Raw genomic sequence first — 18,051 nt, forward strand, 5'->3', positions numbered from 1 at the left:
TAATAATAATAATAATAATAATAATAAGGCAATTTATCATTTATATCGCGCCCATCTGGCTGGGTAAATTAGTTGAGCTTAGTCCCATGTGTAAATTAGTTGAATGTTGTCCCATTTATTTAAATTGGAACTATGTACAGTACAGATAAACCTTGTTTGGATCCAGCCCATTGTACAAATGTGACGTATGTTTGCAAACAAATATATTCTACTGGTACCAATTCTGGTGTGCTCTGCTCCATGGGGTCTCAAAGAGTTGGACACAACTAAAAACAACAACAACAACAACACCAATTCTCAGAGTTCATTCCATCCTTTCTTCAGCCAACTTTTTTCACTTGATAACATGAACTCAGACTGCCTTGACACTGAAGAATAACCTTGATACCGTTCTGAAGAATAACTTGAGGTGGAACATATAAAAGTTTGGAAATAGTTAAAACAAATTCAGATTTTCACGTATCAAGTTACATAAAGGACAACTGTAGATTAATTATGCCATAAAAACTTTTGCACCTCATATTCTTTTGTAGTTACTAGTTTGTTAGTCGAAGCTGAACTTCTGTTGATTTCTGTACCATATTTTTTTCCAGGGACATGCCTACCTCTTTGGTACTTCATACTGCTTGTCTTCAGTGGCTGGGATCCAAAGAGCAACTTTAGGTGCACACAGTGGGACAGCATACTCACTGTGCAGTATCAAACAATTTTTTAAAATCCCTTCACTTTTCAAATATGTGTTGCCATGATGCATGGGGGAATTACTCAAGAGAAACAAACCTGAAGCTGCCTCTTGACTGCAGACTTTCTTGTACAGTTTTTAAAATATTGGGTTATAACTAAAAAGTATCCTTCGACTTCTGAACAGAGCTCTTCTGTAATGAGAAGAGAATAAAATGGAGTAAACGACCAAACTAGAAATGGTCAAGGCAAGGGTAGAAGTCTATTTTGGTATTGTTAAAATTAAATGAATCATTGCATGTTAAAATCTTCAAGCTGTACTCTTCCAAGATGAAGTCAAATTAAAGTCAGTGGTGTAGTCCATCTTGTGTGTATTGCAGATACAAGGAACAAGTGTAATCAGCGTAAAGCTATTCAACTTCTGAAAATAGCCTTTAGTTTTATGTATTAATTGTGGAATATTTATTTTGAGTATTTATATATCACCTCTCATGAGAAAAGATAAAAAGCAGGTTGCAAAGTGCCTTTACAAATAAATATAACTGTAGCTTCTGGGTATCTGGTGTATATAATGGAATTAGATGGCTTTCTTAGGGTTGCTTCTGATGTCTTTCAGCAAGTCACTTTAGTGAGTAATGTCTGCATATTTAACTGAAAGTCAGACATGTTAATAATAAGAACTATAGAGCAGATGTCACTCATGAGTACTTGCCAGAATGTAGCTATTTTAGTTATATGCAAAGGAATACATTTTTTTCTTCCCTTATCTAGTCACCTATATAATTGAATCTGTTTCACAAATACTGGAGACTGCTCTATTCCTAGAGTTGGTGTAGGGGAGGGCAGTTGTGTTCCTTTGGTTCTTGAGATCTTGATGTTTGATTCTACACGGTGCTGTCACATTTATTACAGTGTGTCATCAGGACAGTTTGTGAAGATGCCACATAATGTTGGGTTTCAGTTAGTGTCTGCTATGCATTTTATTCTGATGTGATTTTAAAATTTCTTCAAATGGAATAACTGAAGCAGCTCCTAACCAGCACACTGATGTAGCAATATGAGCCAGATTTCTTATTAAAAGATTAAAGTACTTTTAACCCCAGCTTCCAGTGTCCTCTCAACAATTTAAAATGGAAGCAAATGCTTCTGAACTCACAGCTGCATTTGAATGGGGGAAGCCAGCCCAAGTTACTTTTTTCATCACACTAAACACTGGTCTGATGTTAATATCTGAACCATCAGTGTCCCTTTCAAAGTAAGTAGGCTGGTGCTCAGTGACAGATCCAGTGGTTTTTGTTCTATGATTTACTGTAATCACCTCATTATTATGTAAAATAATATGTTTGGTATTTTACACACCCCCATGACCCATTTTTTGTCAGTCATGTTTTATGATTCATATGTGTACAATTTTGTAACAGAAAAATAAATATATATATTAAAAGTTACATATTAAAATGTCAAACATGCATTAATATATAAAAACTGACAACATGGTTCCATGGGCCTAAAATGCCAATCCTCCCATTTTGGTTAAACATAAGGGTCTCTGTAGGTAAAGCTCTAATAAAGAGAAAACTAGAGGCAGTGCTGATGAATGAGTAGCCAAGACTGGTTTTGCACAACTGTTGCCTGGAACTCCAAAACTAGAGTTCCATGCCAGGACAAAGATCCATCTTGTACCGCCACTTTGAGTTGAAACTTTAAAATTCCTTTATTCAATTATTTTGCATCCCTAGAAACAAACTTAAATGAAATATTGGTCTTATGAAACTGAGGCAGTACCTTTTAATACAACAAGCACAATGTGATAATTTGACCGGGCAGAGCAATCCAAGCCCCTGTTCTGCCATGCTGGAAGACTTGAAAGGAGCAGAGGTGTACAGAAACTGAGGGTACAGTAGCTATGGGAGGTAGCACCAGGTGATGTGAAGTCTAGATACTAGGGTGACCCAGCTGGTCATTATGGCATTTGAAGCCACCTTCAAGTCTTTCTATTCTTTTTGATGATTTAATGCAGTGGTTCTCAAAAGGTGTGATATGCCACACTGGTGTGGCAGGAGAGGATGACAAGTGTGGCAGGAAGATTCAAGGACAATCAAAGAAATATTTCAACGTTTCAGGATAGTATCAAAAAAAATTTTTTTTTTTTTGCAGAATATGTAGCTACATCGTTCTATACCTTTTGGATGTCCCACGATCATCTTATAAAGTAGTTGTTTTCTATGTTATAAATCAAGCACTGCTAGGAGTTGTTCCTTTTTGTTTTCCAATGCATTTCTTAGCAATAAAAAATTTGGTGTGGAATGAGCAAATTTTTATTCTGAAAATGTGGCCCAGAGAAATTTTTTTGAGAACCACTGATTTAATACATTAGCTCGGGCATAGGCAAACTCGGCCCTCCAGATGTTTTGGGACTACAACTCCCATCACTCCTAGCTAACAGGACCAGTGGTCAGGGATGATGTGAGTTGTAGTCCCAAAACATCTGGAGGGCTGAGTTTGCCTATGCCTGCATTAGCTGCTGCAAGTATGGATTAATGAGATGACTTGTGCACCAGTCTTTCACTTAAGAAAAACGGTCTGCTTTTAACTGCTCATGAAAAAAGAACAGTTTTGGGGCAAAACAGTTTCTTTTGTTCTACCTGTTTACACAATAATTGTTTGGATACTTAGGGAGAATAATTAGATCTATACTGCATAAATTACAGATGCAATCTTTAATACAAAAAGGGGTCTGGCATTTTAGTCTAGCTTATTTTAACTCCAGCTTTCTATAGATTGACTCCAGCTGCATAAAAAGGTGATAGAAAAGTGTGTGTGTAATTATACACATGCAAATTGAGGTAGCACTGGAGTATAAATGAAGTGAATAACGGGAGAACAAAAGGCAATGGGAAGGAAGATCTTCTTAATTGCTGGGGTATGGAAATAACACCTGCTCTGAACACTTGCTGGAGCATTACACACTTAGGCTAAATGCTGCACTGCTGGCCACGAATACAGTGCATGATCGCATGTAAATCTGATTGGAGTGAAGGTTCTATTAAATTGCTGTCAAGATGGATGGACACACATGAACTAATAGATTTAAATCCAAGCCCTTGTGAGACTGCATTGCCTAGCCACAGGTAGCACTGGCTGGTGATGGTATATCATCCTAACAATTTCACCCACTCTAACAATTTCAAAATACAGTGCATATTATGGTTTTTTTAAAAAAATATTCTCCCACATATTCATTGCTGGTATCGATTGTAAAAATGTCACCGTGGCTGCTGGGTTTGATTACTTCAAAAGCTTATATTTGAACATGGAAACAACCCCCCATCATAGTATGTTAAGGCAAACAAGGGATAATTCTTGCCTTGACACTCTTTGAGTGCTACCCTGAGTTATCTGCTTAGGCACTAAGGAAAATGGCATACTAGGCATACACCTAATAAAGCAAAGTAATACACCAAAGAGTTGAGCTGAGGACATAAACAGGAGCAAGCTGGGCTGAGAATGGAATTCAAAAACTGAACCCTGCTTTGTAATTTTTTAGCTGGTTTATAAGTGTTTATAAGTATTATGGCCATGATAAAGAAATGTTCCTTATATTTTTCATTTGTAGATTTAAAGACTGCTTTTGGTTTGGTTGGTAGGGAATGTATGTGGGAAGAAATTGCCTTAACTGGTATAAAAGACTGATTTCTTTGTTTAGTTATAAGGCTCAACAAACTCTAGTAAAAGTTCAGGGAGGACCCTCTGAAGGATTGTCCAGTAGCATTCCAACTCTTAAGGGAGTTTGACAAGGTTGCTTGCTGCCTCCCTGATTAAATTTATATATAAACAACATTGCTACTAGTTCATCCAGTGTTTCTTTCAGTCCAATATATTTGGGGGACAGACAAGCTTTACTCTTGCTGTTTGCCGATAATACAGCCCTTGTGTCCTCCTTGCAAATGGGTTGGAGGAAGGTTATAAGGGATTTTTCCAGCTACTGCATATCTGAATTATCAGTTATAGTAAAACACATATCATGGTGGTTGGAATAAATCAGAGGCAACATAGGTAGAATATCAGTGGGAACCAGATCGCCCAAGTTAAGCAATTTAAATATCTAGGTATCGCCTTTGCTAGTTCACGATTGCTTAAAGAGGGTGTGGAGTTCACTGGAGGAAACATTGTCTTAACAATGGGGTGGGGGGGTTATTGGTTTGTGAGGGTCTTTCATTCTTGTTTTTATTATGTATTTTGGGTTTTTATATTGTATTATGTTGCGAACCACCCTGAGATCTATGGATGAAGGGTGAGGTATACAAATTTAATAATCAACAACAAAAAGGAAGTGATCGGAGGCTAATTCCCCATTCACTTAAAAGTTTTTCAAGCAGAAATAGTGGGATTGTTGCTCTATGGAACACAGCTTTGGAGTAATATGCCTTAGTATTAATTGAATCTATTCAAAATCAGAATAGAAGAATATTCTAGGGACCATATGGTATACCATCCTGCTTGTTGTGAACTGAAGCAAATCTAGTGAAGTTGGCATCTTTAGTAAATAGTGGGGTAATTGCATAGTTGGTTAAGTTATCCTAAATAGTAAACCAGAAAGTTAGCCCCGATTTGTATCCTGGACAGTGACTATATTAAATAAGTCACTAAGCTGATAGCAGCATTTTTGTCTGTTGTTGTTTTTGATGGATTATGCTGTTAGTTTTAATTACTGTACTTTGCTTTAGCTGAGTGCTGGTGCCCATGTTGTCCATTTGTATGTGATGGCCTTTGGCTGAGTAATGAAGATTTGGAGTTTGTATGGGGTATAAGGGTGTTGAGTCAGCAGGAGCTGTAGTATGTCTTGTGGCCCTTCCTGCAGCCTTAATAATAATAATAATAATAATAATAATAATATTTATACTGCGCCCATCTGGCTGAGTTTCTCCAGCCACTCTGGGTGGCTCTCAACAGAATTAAAAGCACAATAAACCATCAAACATTAAAAACTTTCCTAAGCAGGGCTGCCATTAGATGTCTTCTAAAAGTCAGATAATTGTTTATTTCCTTGACATCTGATGGGAGGGCATTCCACAGGGTGGGCGCCACTACCGAGAAGGCCCTCTGCCTGGTTCCCTGTAACCTCACTTCTCGCAGAGAGGGAACCGCCAGAAGGCCCCCGGAGCTGGACCTCAGTGTCATGGCTGAATGACAGGGATAGAGACTCTCCTTCAGGTATACAGGGCCAAGGCCATTTAGGGCTTTAAAGATCAGCACCAACACTTTGAATTGTGCTCAGAAACGTACTGGGAGCCAATGTAGGTCTTTAACTTGAAGATAACCTCATTGCCATGCCCACACACTAATGTACACTGGGTTTACTTGACAAATCAATTGACCAACATTCTCCAAGCATAGTTTTTAGTCTATTTTTAAAAGGTGTTAGCTGAAATATAATAAATCGAGGGAAGGATGCTGTTAGGACCACAGTTAGTGTTGTATTGAAAGTTGCAGTTATTTTCTCCTCTGAGGCTGTGCTCCTGAATATGTATACCTAAAGTCTTGTTAGTTTCAGGAGGGCTTCCAAGTGATCTTAAAACATGTTGGGAGTGGATAATGAGAGGATATTGCTCATAAAAAGGGTGGAACTAAAGAATGTCACTTATTAATTTGATGCAGGCATCAACTTTGAGCAGCATTTTTCAAAAGGCAATCATGTTTCCCATAGGCTGCCATGCAGTAGGGAATCTGAACTAATAACCAAAAGTTAGAGAAGCCATATGCTTGCTTCCTTGAATATGGAGTAGTATTGCAGCTGCAAATGCTTCTGTAAGATGAATTATCAGCAGTAACACCTTTTAAAACCTCACTACAAGGCAGAGCTATACTTCATATTCAAATTTTTCCTTTCTTCATAATTTGCTAAATTTGTGTTTATAGCTTTTTCTTACTGCATTTCAGTCGGTCATCATAACTGACTACATAGCTATTGCAAATGCAATAGCTACTTTGCTATAATGGAAATTAGGGTAGCAGGAAGTATTCTCTTTAAATTATTCAGTTATCTTGTGAAAACAGAAATGCATTCTTTTTCTAGCCTCCCATGATGATCTAAATGTTGATTTGCCAGTAACCTAGCAACTGAACTTTGAGCTATTACTACTACTACTCCCAGTCAAGACATCAGTAGTACATGGTGACCAATGGGGCCAGGAAAGGACTAAAAGTGCACTCACACGTTCTTTAAAATGTTATTAACATTTTATAGATCTAATACTTAACTTTCTTTCATGTATTAATAATTTTTCCATGTGGAAATATGATCTTGCATGTTACATTTTGTATAGCACGGATCTGTCCTCTTTATGCATGCTGTTCCTCTCCCTCCCTCCCTCCCTCTGTTTCTCTCTCCCCCCCTTCAATTTCCTGTTCTTTCCAGTCATATGTTGGAGTGCTGTGTGCTTGGTGCCTGTAGGTTGAACAGTGTTTTTTATTCTTTGAGTTCTTGTTTGGTGTGTTGAACCCTGTTCTCTGGGACTCCACTCAAGCTTTTAAATTAAAACAACTAGGTGCTGGCTTAGAATCGGCTTTCATCTTTTTGGCTTTCTTCCAACTGAGCATTCTACTCATCTCATTCACCTTGAAATGTGCAAGCTTTGCTTTAAGCAGGGTTCCTTTGTGCATGTTCATTTGAATATTTGGCAAAAGATGGGGCGATTATGGCACACGGTGGAATCTTGAGAGACAAGATTTGCCTCATTTGTTGTTGTTTAGTTGTTTAGTCGTGTCCGACTCTTTGTGACCCCATGAACCAGAGCATGCCCGGCACTCCTGTCTTCCACTGCCTCCCACAGCTTGGTCAAACTCATGTTCGTAGATTTGAGAACACTGTCCAACCATCTCGTCCTCTGTCGTCCCCTTCTCCTTGTGCCCTCAATCTTTCCCAACATCAGGGTCTTTTCCAGGGAGTCCTCTCATGAGGTGGCCAAAGTATTGGAGACTCAGCTTCAGGATCTGTCCTTCCAATGAGCACTCAGGGCTGATTTCCTTCAGAATGGATAGGTTTGATCTTCTTGCAGACCATGGGACTCTCAAGAGTCTCCTCCAGCACCATAATTCAAAAGCATCAATTCTTTGGCGATCAGCCTTCTTTATGGTCCAGCTCTCACTTCCATACATCACTACTGGGAAAACCATAGCTTTAACTATACAGACTTTTGTCAGCAAGGTGATGTCTCTGCTTTTTAAGATGCTGTCTAGGTTTATCGTTGCTTTTCTCCCAAGAAGCAGGCATCTTTTAATTTTGTGACTGCTGTCACCATCTGCAGTGATCATGGAGCCCAAGAAGGTAAAATCTCTCACTGCCTCCATTTCTTCCCCTTCTGTTTGCCAGGAGGTGATGGGACCAGTGGCCATGATCTTAGGTTTTTTTGATGTTGAGCTCATGTTTTCCTACAAATCTCATGTTTTCCTACAAATCTTCACTAAATGGGCAACTTCATGTAAGCACCAAGTCCAGTCCAGGTAGTCCTTCTCTCTCAAATGTAAGAGCTGTAGATCTAACCAGAACCTGGCAGGTTGAAAGACAGTTAAAATGCCTCTTCTAAATTAGTTTTTCCCATGCTAAAGCCTCTTTGCATTGCCATACTTTCCTCTATAAACTGTGTGCAGCCCTCTTAATTGCTGTAAACTTTAGTCTCCAGAAAATCCTTTTTTGTTACATTTATATCCCACCTTCCTTCCATCATGGAAGGGAGGGGCTGTTACTTGAGTAGCTCAGTTCTGCTGGAACTCTGTACATGTGCTGTAAGTATTTGTGCAGCTTGGCTTCTCTTTGAACGATGAGAGCATCATTGTGGTAAACCAGTGAAAGCAGGCCAAGAAGTCTTCCCTTGGCCAATATTTCCCATTTAAACTAAAGCAGGAAGCTTGAGATTGGCAGCTTTGGAACCAGCCAAGATGTTAAAAGAACTTCAGACTCTGGTTTTGTGTCCTGAGTCAAAGGCAGTTCACCATAATTCTCAGATTTGGACAATGTGAGAGGCTGTGGTTTGTGGAATACTTTATTGTTTAATTGCTAGCTCCAGACCAGAGGGAGGCCTGTTCATATCGTGGCTTTTTGAGCTGCAATATGATTATTTAACATGGCCAGAGTGGTTGAAATCAGGTGGTGATCAGTGGTGTATGAGATATATTGACTTTCATAATTCTTTGCCAGATCCTGAGCACTTTATGTTCAGAAAGCATGCTACACTACTGATAGCCATTATCAACCTACTCATAATCCATATAAAGCAATAAGCTACATTGACTTTTAGCTTTCTTTTTTCCTTTTATCTCCCTATTCTTTTTGTGTTGTGTATTTTTTACACTGTAGGTCTGAGGAGTAGCACTGTCTTCGTTTTGTTTTTTGTTTGTTTCTATAAACTATGCTGGGAAGTATTTTTTGTTAAAAATAAACAACATTTTAATATATAAACATTACTCTTATTTAAGATCCAAGCAAAAACATTTCATTTGTCCAGGAGTTCTGAAAGATTATACTGATTTTTAATTTGTGCAAATGTTTTGTTAAAATCAGTTTATGATTTATATGTTGCCTTCACTGGGTGTGACAATGAGGAAAGGTGATATAAAAATGTGTTAAATAATAAATGGGTTGTGTTTTTACTCGTTTTTGTTGGGAGCCACCCCGAGTGGCTGGGGCAATCCACACACACACACACACACACACACACACAGATACATACCCCACCCCACCCCCACACACCATGATCCAACTGCAGAAGAAGAAAAGAGCCACAGTATCATGTTAGCAAAGGATGTAATTGAAGAGAAAGGTGTACCTCAAGGAACAGATTTTATCTAAGTGTCTAGCATGCCATGACAATTATATTTGAATTGTTAGTTTGCACAAAGACCCCTGGACAATACCTACCGTAATGACTTTGCATGAAACCCTTCCCAAAACATTTTAAGAAATGACCCAAGCTAAGGACTATTGATCTGTTCTAGAGTGTCCCCCTTCTTGGGGCCAGATATTAATTTGTGTTAATAGTGAATCACTTCCACCAGTAAAGAACAGCCCATGGTTGTATCAATCACTGTCTTTGCTTGGCGTTTGCTAATTAGTTAACAGTTCTTTAATTAGATGATACATAGTTTTCCATTCAAAAAACTTTTTAGAATGACTTATAACAGTTGAAAATAACTTAGACTGGATATTACTGCATCAGCATTTGTATTAACCAGAAATAAAATTTTAGCTACCTTCGTTACTTAGAGATCTAAGTAAAACTTCTCTGTACTGGATAAAAAAAATTTGAAAGAAACTGATACAGAGCAGCTCTATAATATATGAATCCTTAAAATGAAAAACAGTTGATTTCATTCTTTGACAACATTTGATCTACCTGAGAAACCTTTGTAAAGTCAAAATGCAATCTGGAATAATCCAAGTAACAAGGTGTGAATGTCTTGCCCCTGCAGCTGACATAGAATCATAGAACTTGTAGAGTTGGAAGGGACTATGAGGGTAATCTATTCCAACCCCCTGCAATGCAGGAATCATTCACTCAACGGGGGGGGGGGGGTGTTGAAACCACAACCCTGAGATTACGAGTCTGAGCGCAGTTTGTTAGAGCATAGTGCTGATCATGCCAAGGTCGCAGGTCTGATCCCCACTTGGGACAGCTGCATATTCCTGCGTTGTGGGAGGGTTGGACTCTGCAGCGTCCCTTCCAACCCTGCAATTCTAGGATTCTAAGGTGTATGCCAGGGGTCAGCAACCTTTTTCAGCTGTGGGCTGGTCCACCATTCCTCAAACCTTGTGGGGGGCTGGACTATATTTTTGGGGGGAAATGAACGAATTCCTATGCCGCACAAATAACCCAGAGATGCATTTTAAATAAAAGGACACATTCTACTCATGTAAAAACACGCTGATTCCCGGACCATCCGTGGGTTGGATTGAGAAAGCGATTGGGCCACATCCAGCCCCTGGGCCTTAGGTTACCTGCCCCTGGTGTATGCTCTACTGACATGCTTTAATGGAATGCAAACTGTGATCATGTGCATTTATGCACTTCTAGGACTCTATGTTTGCTCTAAGCATCTTGAGGAGAAAACCTTAGTAGTAAATGTTTATTTTAATTCATAAAACTAAACCAGCACAATTGTGCCAAAATTCAATATTCGTTCTCAAATGTTATTTTCTTGACAAAGGCTCCCTCTAGTGGTGTATGTTAAAGCAAAATGTTTTGGACTTCTGCAAAAGTTCCCTTCGATTTTATTCTCACTTTACATGTAAATTTGGAATAGTCAGCTGCTTTGCTAGCAAGGCACCCATCTGATTAGCCTGTGCGTGTTCACAGAATGAATAAAGAGGTCATTAGGTGAGGATGGATAAGAGGCTTTGTCAGCTGAAAAAGCTGTCCTTTGCATTTTGTTGATATCTTGCAGTAGAATAGCCTTTGGCTTTAGATTTGTCTGTATTGCTAAAAATCAAATGACCTCTACAATACAAAAACAAAACAAGAATGTGCAAACAGTTCTAGAAGTCTATCCTTGACCACACTGTGCTTTCATTTAATAAAGATATATGCAGATACAAAGGAGATATTTTTATAATCTAGACAAAATAAATATTTTATGGTAGTTGAACACAAAGCTGTTTCTTGCCATTTTGTTCACCGTATTCTGTATGCAGCATTAAGGGCACTAACTGCAATATTCCTTATTCTTTAAGGAATTGCACACCTTTCATTTGTATATTTCACATGCTATTTACATTATCCAGTAAATAGTGAAGCCCTGAAGGAGATTCATACTTTTGATTCTTTCTACAAGGGGACGCGGGTGTCGCTGTGGGTTAAACCACAGAGCTTAGGGCTTGCCGATCAGAAGGTCGGCGGTTTGAATCCCTTCGACGGGGTGAGCTCCCGTTGCTCGGTCCCTGCTCCTGCCAACCTAGCAGTTCAAAAGCATGAAGTGCAAGTAGATAAATAGGTACCACTCTGGCAGGAAGGTGAACGGCGTTTCCATGTGCTGCTTTGGTTTGCCAGAAGCGGCTTAGTCATGCTGGCCACATGACCCGGAAGCTGTACACTGGCTCCCTCAGCCCATAAAGCGAGATGAGCGCCGCAACCCCAGAGTCATCCACGACTGGACTTAATGGTCAGGGGTCCCTTTACCTTTAAAAGGGGTATGGTGTGGTGGTGGATGACCCAGTTCAGAGGCATGTCAGTATGGGGTACACAGCCACTCGAAGGGGTAGTAGTTAGCATGTGCAGAAAGTGTTAAAGACTCACCTGTACGCTGTGAAGTTTTCAGCTTTGCAGTTGTGTTCTATATCCCAATTACCAGGATTGGTTGCAAGGAGATGAAAATGTTATGAAAATAAAATATAGACAATTGACAGGGATTTAGAGCTTGCCTAAAGCATTGCTGTCAGCAGTGAATATCTACATCACATCCCTATTGTGAGAACAGAAGGGGGCTGGATCTAGACACATCAAATAAGTGTTTCAGTTTAAAGCGTAAATTTAAACAGGGATCACAGCTAAAGAAAAGCAGGACTTCATGTCACCATCTGGTGGCACAATGTTATATCGCATATACGATGCATATAAATTGCTTATTCTTTACTAGTCTACCTGAGTCCTGGGTCAAGTATTACAAAACAGCATAAAAGAAAATGGAGAAAGAAGTAATGAAGAATTATAAGGATGACTGTGAGATGCAGGGCACCCCAACCTACCAACCACTTAACTGCAGAGGAAATTGTGCCCATCCAACTACCAACTTTGGAATCTTTTTTTGCTATTATTTGGTGGTTGGACTATGGGGCTGAGTATTCCTCTTCTGGCTTGCAGATTCCCTTCCACTGGTTTTAAGCATGATAAAGTGTTACATTGTGTCAGGGAACTGACATCGGAGCCCAGAGCGGAGGTAGGGCTCTCCGATGATGCAGGAGAAGGGACCAGCAGGGAGAGGGAGAACACTTCCATTGGGGAAGGAAATCGGCGTGACACCAGGAAAGAAGGGGAGGAGGGAAGGTCTTCGGAGAGAGGGCTCCAAGACCCTTCCACAGGGTCCAGCGGGGAGAGCCCAGGACCTCCGCTGGCCACGCCCACTCTGCGCAGGAGACTTCCGCGCAGGGAGGCTAGGAGGAGACTTGGCGTCAAACAGCTTTTATGTTGGAAGAAGTTTAGGGAACGCCCACTGACGGATTCTGCCAGTGACTGAGACAGTCGCCTTGTAAGGGCTGTCAAATCAGGAAAAGGTTTAGCTACCCCAACAGCTGGGAGCAGTTTGGAATTTACGCACAAGCAACCCCAATTCCCATTACACATTGGTACTGCCATTAATCATGGATTGAAGCCATAGATAAATGAAGCAAACTGTGGTTTGTATTAACAGCAGTTATTGTAATATACAAATAACTGTTAACCATGGTTAAGACTGTTGAGGGAGATTATTTGCATGAAAGAAGAGGGGCTATGGAAAGGTGGTACACATTCCTGTGCATCACTTGTGTTCTTCCAAACCTGGTTAAGAAATTGAGGGTGTAGGACTGTGAAAACACAGTGAAGTTTTCTGAAATACCAGAGGCCTGCTTCCCCTGGCAAATATAATTCACTTCCTTTGGGGTGTTTTTGTACTTAAGATAAAAATGTTGCAGTGTTAGTTACATTAATTGGCAGGCAGTTGTGTGAGGGAAATTCCTTCCCGCCTTATTTATTTTTTTACTATATTTTCTGTTAAATCTTCTCCTTTTTGAAATGCATTGTTTTATAAAATTAATGAATGACCAAAAGAGAAATTAAATTGAGCAACTGGTTTAAAATCTAGAAAGCGCATCAATCTATTTGTACAGGTTTCAAGCATGTTAAAATTAGTAGGTCAACAGTTTTTGGCGTCTCCACTTTTTAAAATTAAAATCTATTTTTTACTAGTATTAACTATAAGACTTAATAGTTGTTTGTTACCTAAAAGGCCTCTAAGCAACTTGCATTTTAAAACATAAACGTACATTCTATCATAGAAAAACCATATACAAATCAACATTTTCATGCAACACCTGTAATTCTAATTCACTCACATACATATCACATAAGCAAAAAATAGTCTTGCAGACTAATTTCTAAGTCTTGGCACTGGAGCTCAGTGCTTGGAGCCAGAAGGTTTTATGAGAATAAAGAAACATAGCTACTGAACCCAAATGCATTCATTTCAGAAGAAACGATGTACAGGCAAAGCAGCTCAGCAACATCTATGCTGCATTATCCTGGTGAACAAAAGCATTATACCAGGACACGGAAGACATTGGTTCAAATCACACATCTGTTGAACATTGTTTTCCCCAAACATGGTGATAGGAGCGAGCCAGCAGTAAATTACAAATGGGCAAGTTGTAGTTAAGTCTTTATTGGCAAAAACAGCATCTGTATAGGAGTGCCTAATGAGCATAGGAACTCATCTGTGTCAGGTCTTGCCCCCGTAAAGCAGTTGCTGAGACTTAAGGTCCCCACTTCCCCATAGCTGCCTAAGTCTACTGGATTTCCCCCAAGCAACCTGAGACCATACCTGTGTGAAGCTAGCTTCTTCTCCTACCCTCTTCATGCCTCTCCTGGTTCTGGGTGACTAGAGGGGAGCAGAGCTTGTCGCAGCAGGAGGGGGAGACACCTGTGCGACTCGCCAGCCAGACTTATCTCTGCCTCCTCTCCTTCTGATTCTGGACTTCTCTCTGCCACAGACTCCTTCCACTTACTAAGCCCTGTTACCTCTTCAGCTTCATACACTCCCCCCCAATCTTCTCCCTCTGACCACTCATTGTTGTCCCACCACCAAACCCCTGGCTCTGAGCCTTCTTTCCTTGCGGGGGAGGGGGGTCCACAGCTGGTTCCTCCCACCATTTGTTCCGAAGGTCCGTTCTTAACCTGAAACTGTTCTTAACCTGAAGCACCACTTTAGCTCATGGGGCCTCCTGCTGCTGCCGCGCCACCGGAGCACGATTTCTGTTCTCATCCTGAGGTAAAGTTCTTAACCCGAAGTACTATTTCTGGGTTAGCGGAGTCTGTAACCTAAAGCGTATGTAACCTGAGGTACCACTGTAGAGTGGAACCTCGGGTTACGTACCGTCCTCCTTACGACTGCTTTGGGTAACGATCTCCACTAACCCGGAAGTAGATGTTCCTGGTAGCGAAATTTGCCCCGGGATGAGAGCAGAAGTCGCAAGCCGGCAGCGCGGCAGCAGCAGGTGGCCCCATTAGTGAAAGCGTGCCTCAGGTTAAGAACAGTTTTGGGTTAAGAAAGGACCTCCAGAACGAATTAAGTTCGTAACTGGAGGTACCACTGTATAACCCCATCAATAGCTTTTTTACTTTTGGTCAACCCTGGTGATCTGTCACAATTTCCCCCTCCTTAGGCCAATGTAGTCCAAGAGCCTTGACTATGGTGCCCAATTAGTTATGGTGTTTGAGTAGAGCACATTCTCTAGAATTGCCATGTCTTGAAGAGCAAAAAAGAGGGCATATTTGCCGATCAGAAGGCTTGCCGATCAGAAGGTCGGCAGTTCAAATCCCCGCGACAGGGTGAGCTCCCGTTGCTCTGTCGCAGCTCCTGCCAACCTAGCAGTTTGAAAGCACATCAAAGTGCAAGTAGATAAATAGGTACCGCTCTGGCAGGAAGCTAAACGGCGTTTCTGTGCGCCGCTCTGGTTCGCCAGAAGCGGCTTAGTCATGCTGGCCACATGACCCGGAAGCTATATGCTGGCTCCCTCGGCCAATAAAGCAAGATGAGCACCACAACCCCAGAGTCGGTCATGACTGGACCTAATGGTCAGGGGTCCCTTAACTTTTACCTATATGTAGGCTATAGAAGCTGTGACGTATTGCTAGTAGCAATGTTCTTAACTATCAGCAACAAGATAATAATACATACTGCTCCTTCATTTGCCACGTGAAAGTATTTGGGCTCATGTTCATGTCTTTGTGAACATAAGTGTGCACAGAACAATTGATTAAAATGTTTACATGTACATATGGACTCTCATTAAGGGCAGGGGATGTTAACTCTTGCCCTCCCAGACTCCTCCAAGATCTTGTAGCTGAGGCAGCATCCTTTTAGTCCAGCCACAAGAGAAGGAATTTATACTGTATGTAGCTAGTTTAAGATGCTGCTCTTTTGTGATTATCTGCTGCATACTAGCTTAGCCAGGTGCCTTAGATCTGAGTCTAATGCACTAGAACAATTTACTTGGGTTACTGTAAACAAAAAACAAAAAAAACTTGGATATTTTACCAAATTTTAAAAATGCGCCCAGACATAAATTTTGATCCTGAAAAAAAGAATATGTCCGGGGGGGGTGGAAAGGACATATGGCAACTAGACCTGAAAAAGGCAACTAGACCTGAAAAAGAGGATGTATCCTGGAAAAAGAGCACATATGGCAACCCAAAGCCCTACATTCACTCTCTGATGGTTCTCTTAACATGATCACAATGTCAAGGCAGGCAAATTTGGACATTACACCCTCTCCTGGTATGCCCCACGGAAGACCTTAAGGTCCACAAATGACAACACTTTGGAGGTCCCAGGTCTCAAGGTGGTTAGATTGGTCTCAATTAGGGCCAGGGCCTTTTCAGTCCTGGCCCCGACTGGGTGGAACGCTCTGTCACAAGAGACTAGGGCCCTGCGGGACTTGACATCTTTCCGCAGGGCCTGCAAGACAGAGCTGTTCCACCTGGCCTTTGGTTTGGACTCAGCCTGACTCTTCTGTCCCCCCCCCCCCACTTATGGTTTTGATTTATGGGTTACTTTTAAAATAAGGCTGCATTTTAAATTGCATTTTAACCTGTATTTTAAATCCCTCCCCTCCCTATTATGTTTTTGCTGTAATTTTACTGGTGTTAGCCGCCCTGAGCCTGGCTCTGGCCGGGGAGGGCGGGGTATAAATTTTTATTATTATTATTATCATTATTATTATATATTGCGGCCCATTCATGGGGTCTTCCAAAAACGACTTCCTTGTTTCTAAACCTTTTGCTGCATCTGCTGGCCTGGTCATGTGTAAGTTCTTAACACTACAGCTGCCAATTCATCCACAAACCTCTTGGCTTGTTCTTGTGCCTTTAATAGCTAGATAATCTTCATAAATCAGTAGGTGAAGATTTTCAGATGACTAGGTTACATTGCCACTTGCTGATTCAGTTGAGCATGACAAAATGCTGTAAAAAAAATGGTGACAACTTCACACTGGTAACGCTTCCTTACTCTGTACAGCTCACATTCACTAGCACATTATGCAGGATAATATGTGTCACAGACCCATGTAAGGATGAATAGATTTCCTTTTGGTGTGCAAAAAAGCATTTCCTGAGAATAAAGAGGACAGCAATGGATGTAAGTGCATGCTTCTTAAACCAGGAACATTTTATTCCATTATGTTTGTCTCCAGTCTTGGGAGTTGTCTTTGATGTAATCTCTTTTTGTTTTGGATTTGTTGTAGGGTTGCAATTGGCTCTTCCCAAAATCTGCTTCTACACTGTAAGTCTAGCTTACATATAGAAGGCGTTATTTTTCCCTCAAGCACATCTCTCTTCCACACATTTTTATGTAGATGTAGTTATATGCATGACAGTTGATGAAAGCGAGCAGACTGCAGTGGTGCAATTCTGTATATTGTATCATCTTGAGAATGGGCAGTTTTCCCTGTGTCCATTTAATAATACTGTTTAAAAAAAGGGTGGAAATCTGCTTCTTGGGGCTATTTGTCATTGGTTACCCCAACTTTAACAAGAAAATATTTATTGTTTTATAACAAACGTTATTTAACTTTGTTTTATGCCATTATACTGATTCTGTCTCAGTTGTGAGAAGCTTAAAAACATAAAATTAACAAATCACAATCAATAATCAACCTGAAGCCATGTTAAGGAGAAAATCCCAGTCCCTGACTCAGAGGTAATGTGAAGTCAAAGCTTCAAAGTTTCTTTATTCTGCTCATGACAGGGGTGGAGTGAAGCTGTCTGTTCATGATAAACTATGATAAGCTTGGAAGTCTGGTTCATTGTTGTGTGTTAACACAGCTGCTAGTAATGAGTAGATCTAATTTTAATCTGCATAATATTAAAATTACAGTTGTAAAATACCGATCCTCTGCTATACACTATGGGGTTTTTTTCTTCCGTGCGTGGTGCTACTGGTGTGTATGTTAAGATATTTTCATTTTCTTACAGAAGAAAACACCCAGGAACCTTTGCTGGAGAAGAAAAATCTGAGTGAGAAAGTCTCCCTCTACAGAGGTGATATCACGGTGCTTGAGATTGATGCCATAGTTAATGCTGGTAGGTGCTAAATGTTAAAAAGTTAAATGTGACCTATGAAATA

At 40.5% G+C, this 18,051-nt stretch overlaps 1 protein-coding gene across 6 annotated transcripts in view; it reads left to right on the top strand.

Moving 5' to 3' along the window:
- MACROD2 (mono-ADP ribosylhydrolase 2) overlaps positions 1-18,051 on the top strand; it is a 966,393-nt gene that overhangs the window by 5,674 nt on the left and 942,668 nt on the right. For 4 of the 6 annotated variants that reach the window (XM_083607322.1, XM_083607325.1, XM_083607327.1 and 1 more), the window contains exon 3: positions 17,901-18,008. In XM_083607322.1, the coding sequence (XP_083463448.1) occupies positions 17,901-18,008 (108 nt within the window). The remainder of the gene's footprint in view (positions 1-17,900; positions 18,009-18,051) is intronic. The other 2 variants (XM_083607323.1, XM_083607326.1) reach the window with 1 other exon arrangement.

This window comes from Podarcis filfolensis, assembly GCF_964270895.1.
Source record: "Podarcis filfolensis genome assembly, chromosome: 3".
In the NCBI taxonomy this organism is placed as follows: Eukaryota; Metazoa; Chordata; class Lepidosauria; order Squamata; family Lacertidae; genus Podarcis; species Podarcis filfolensis.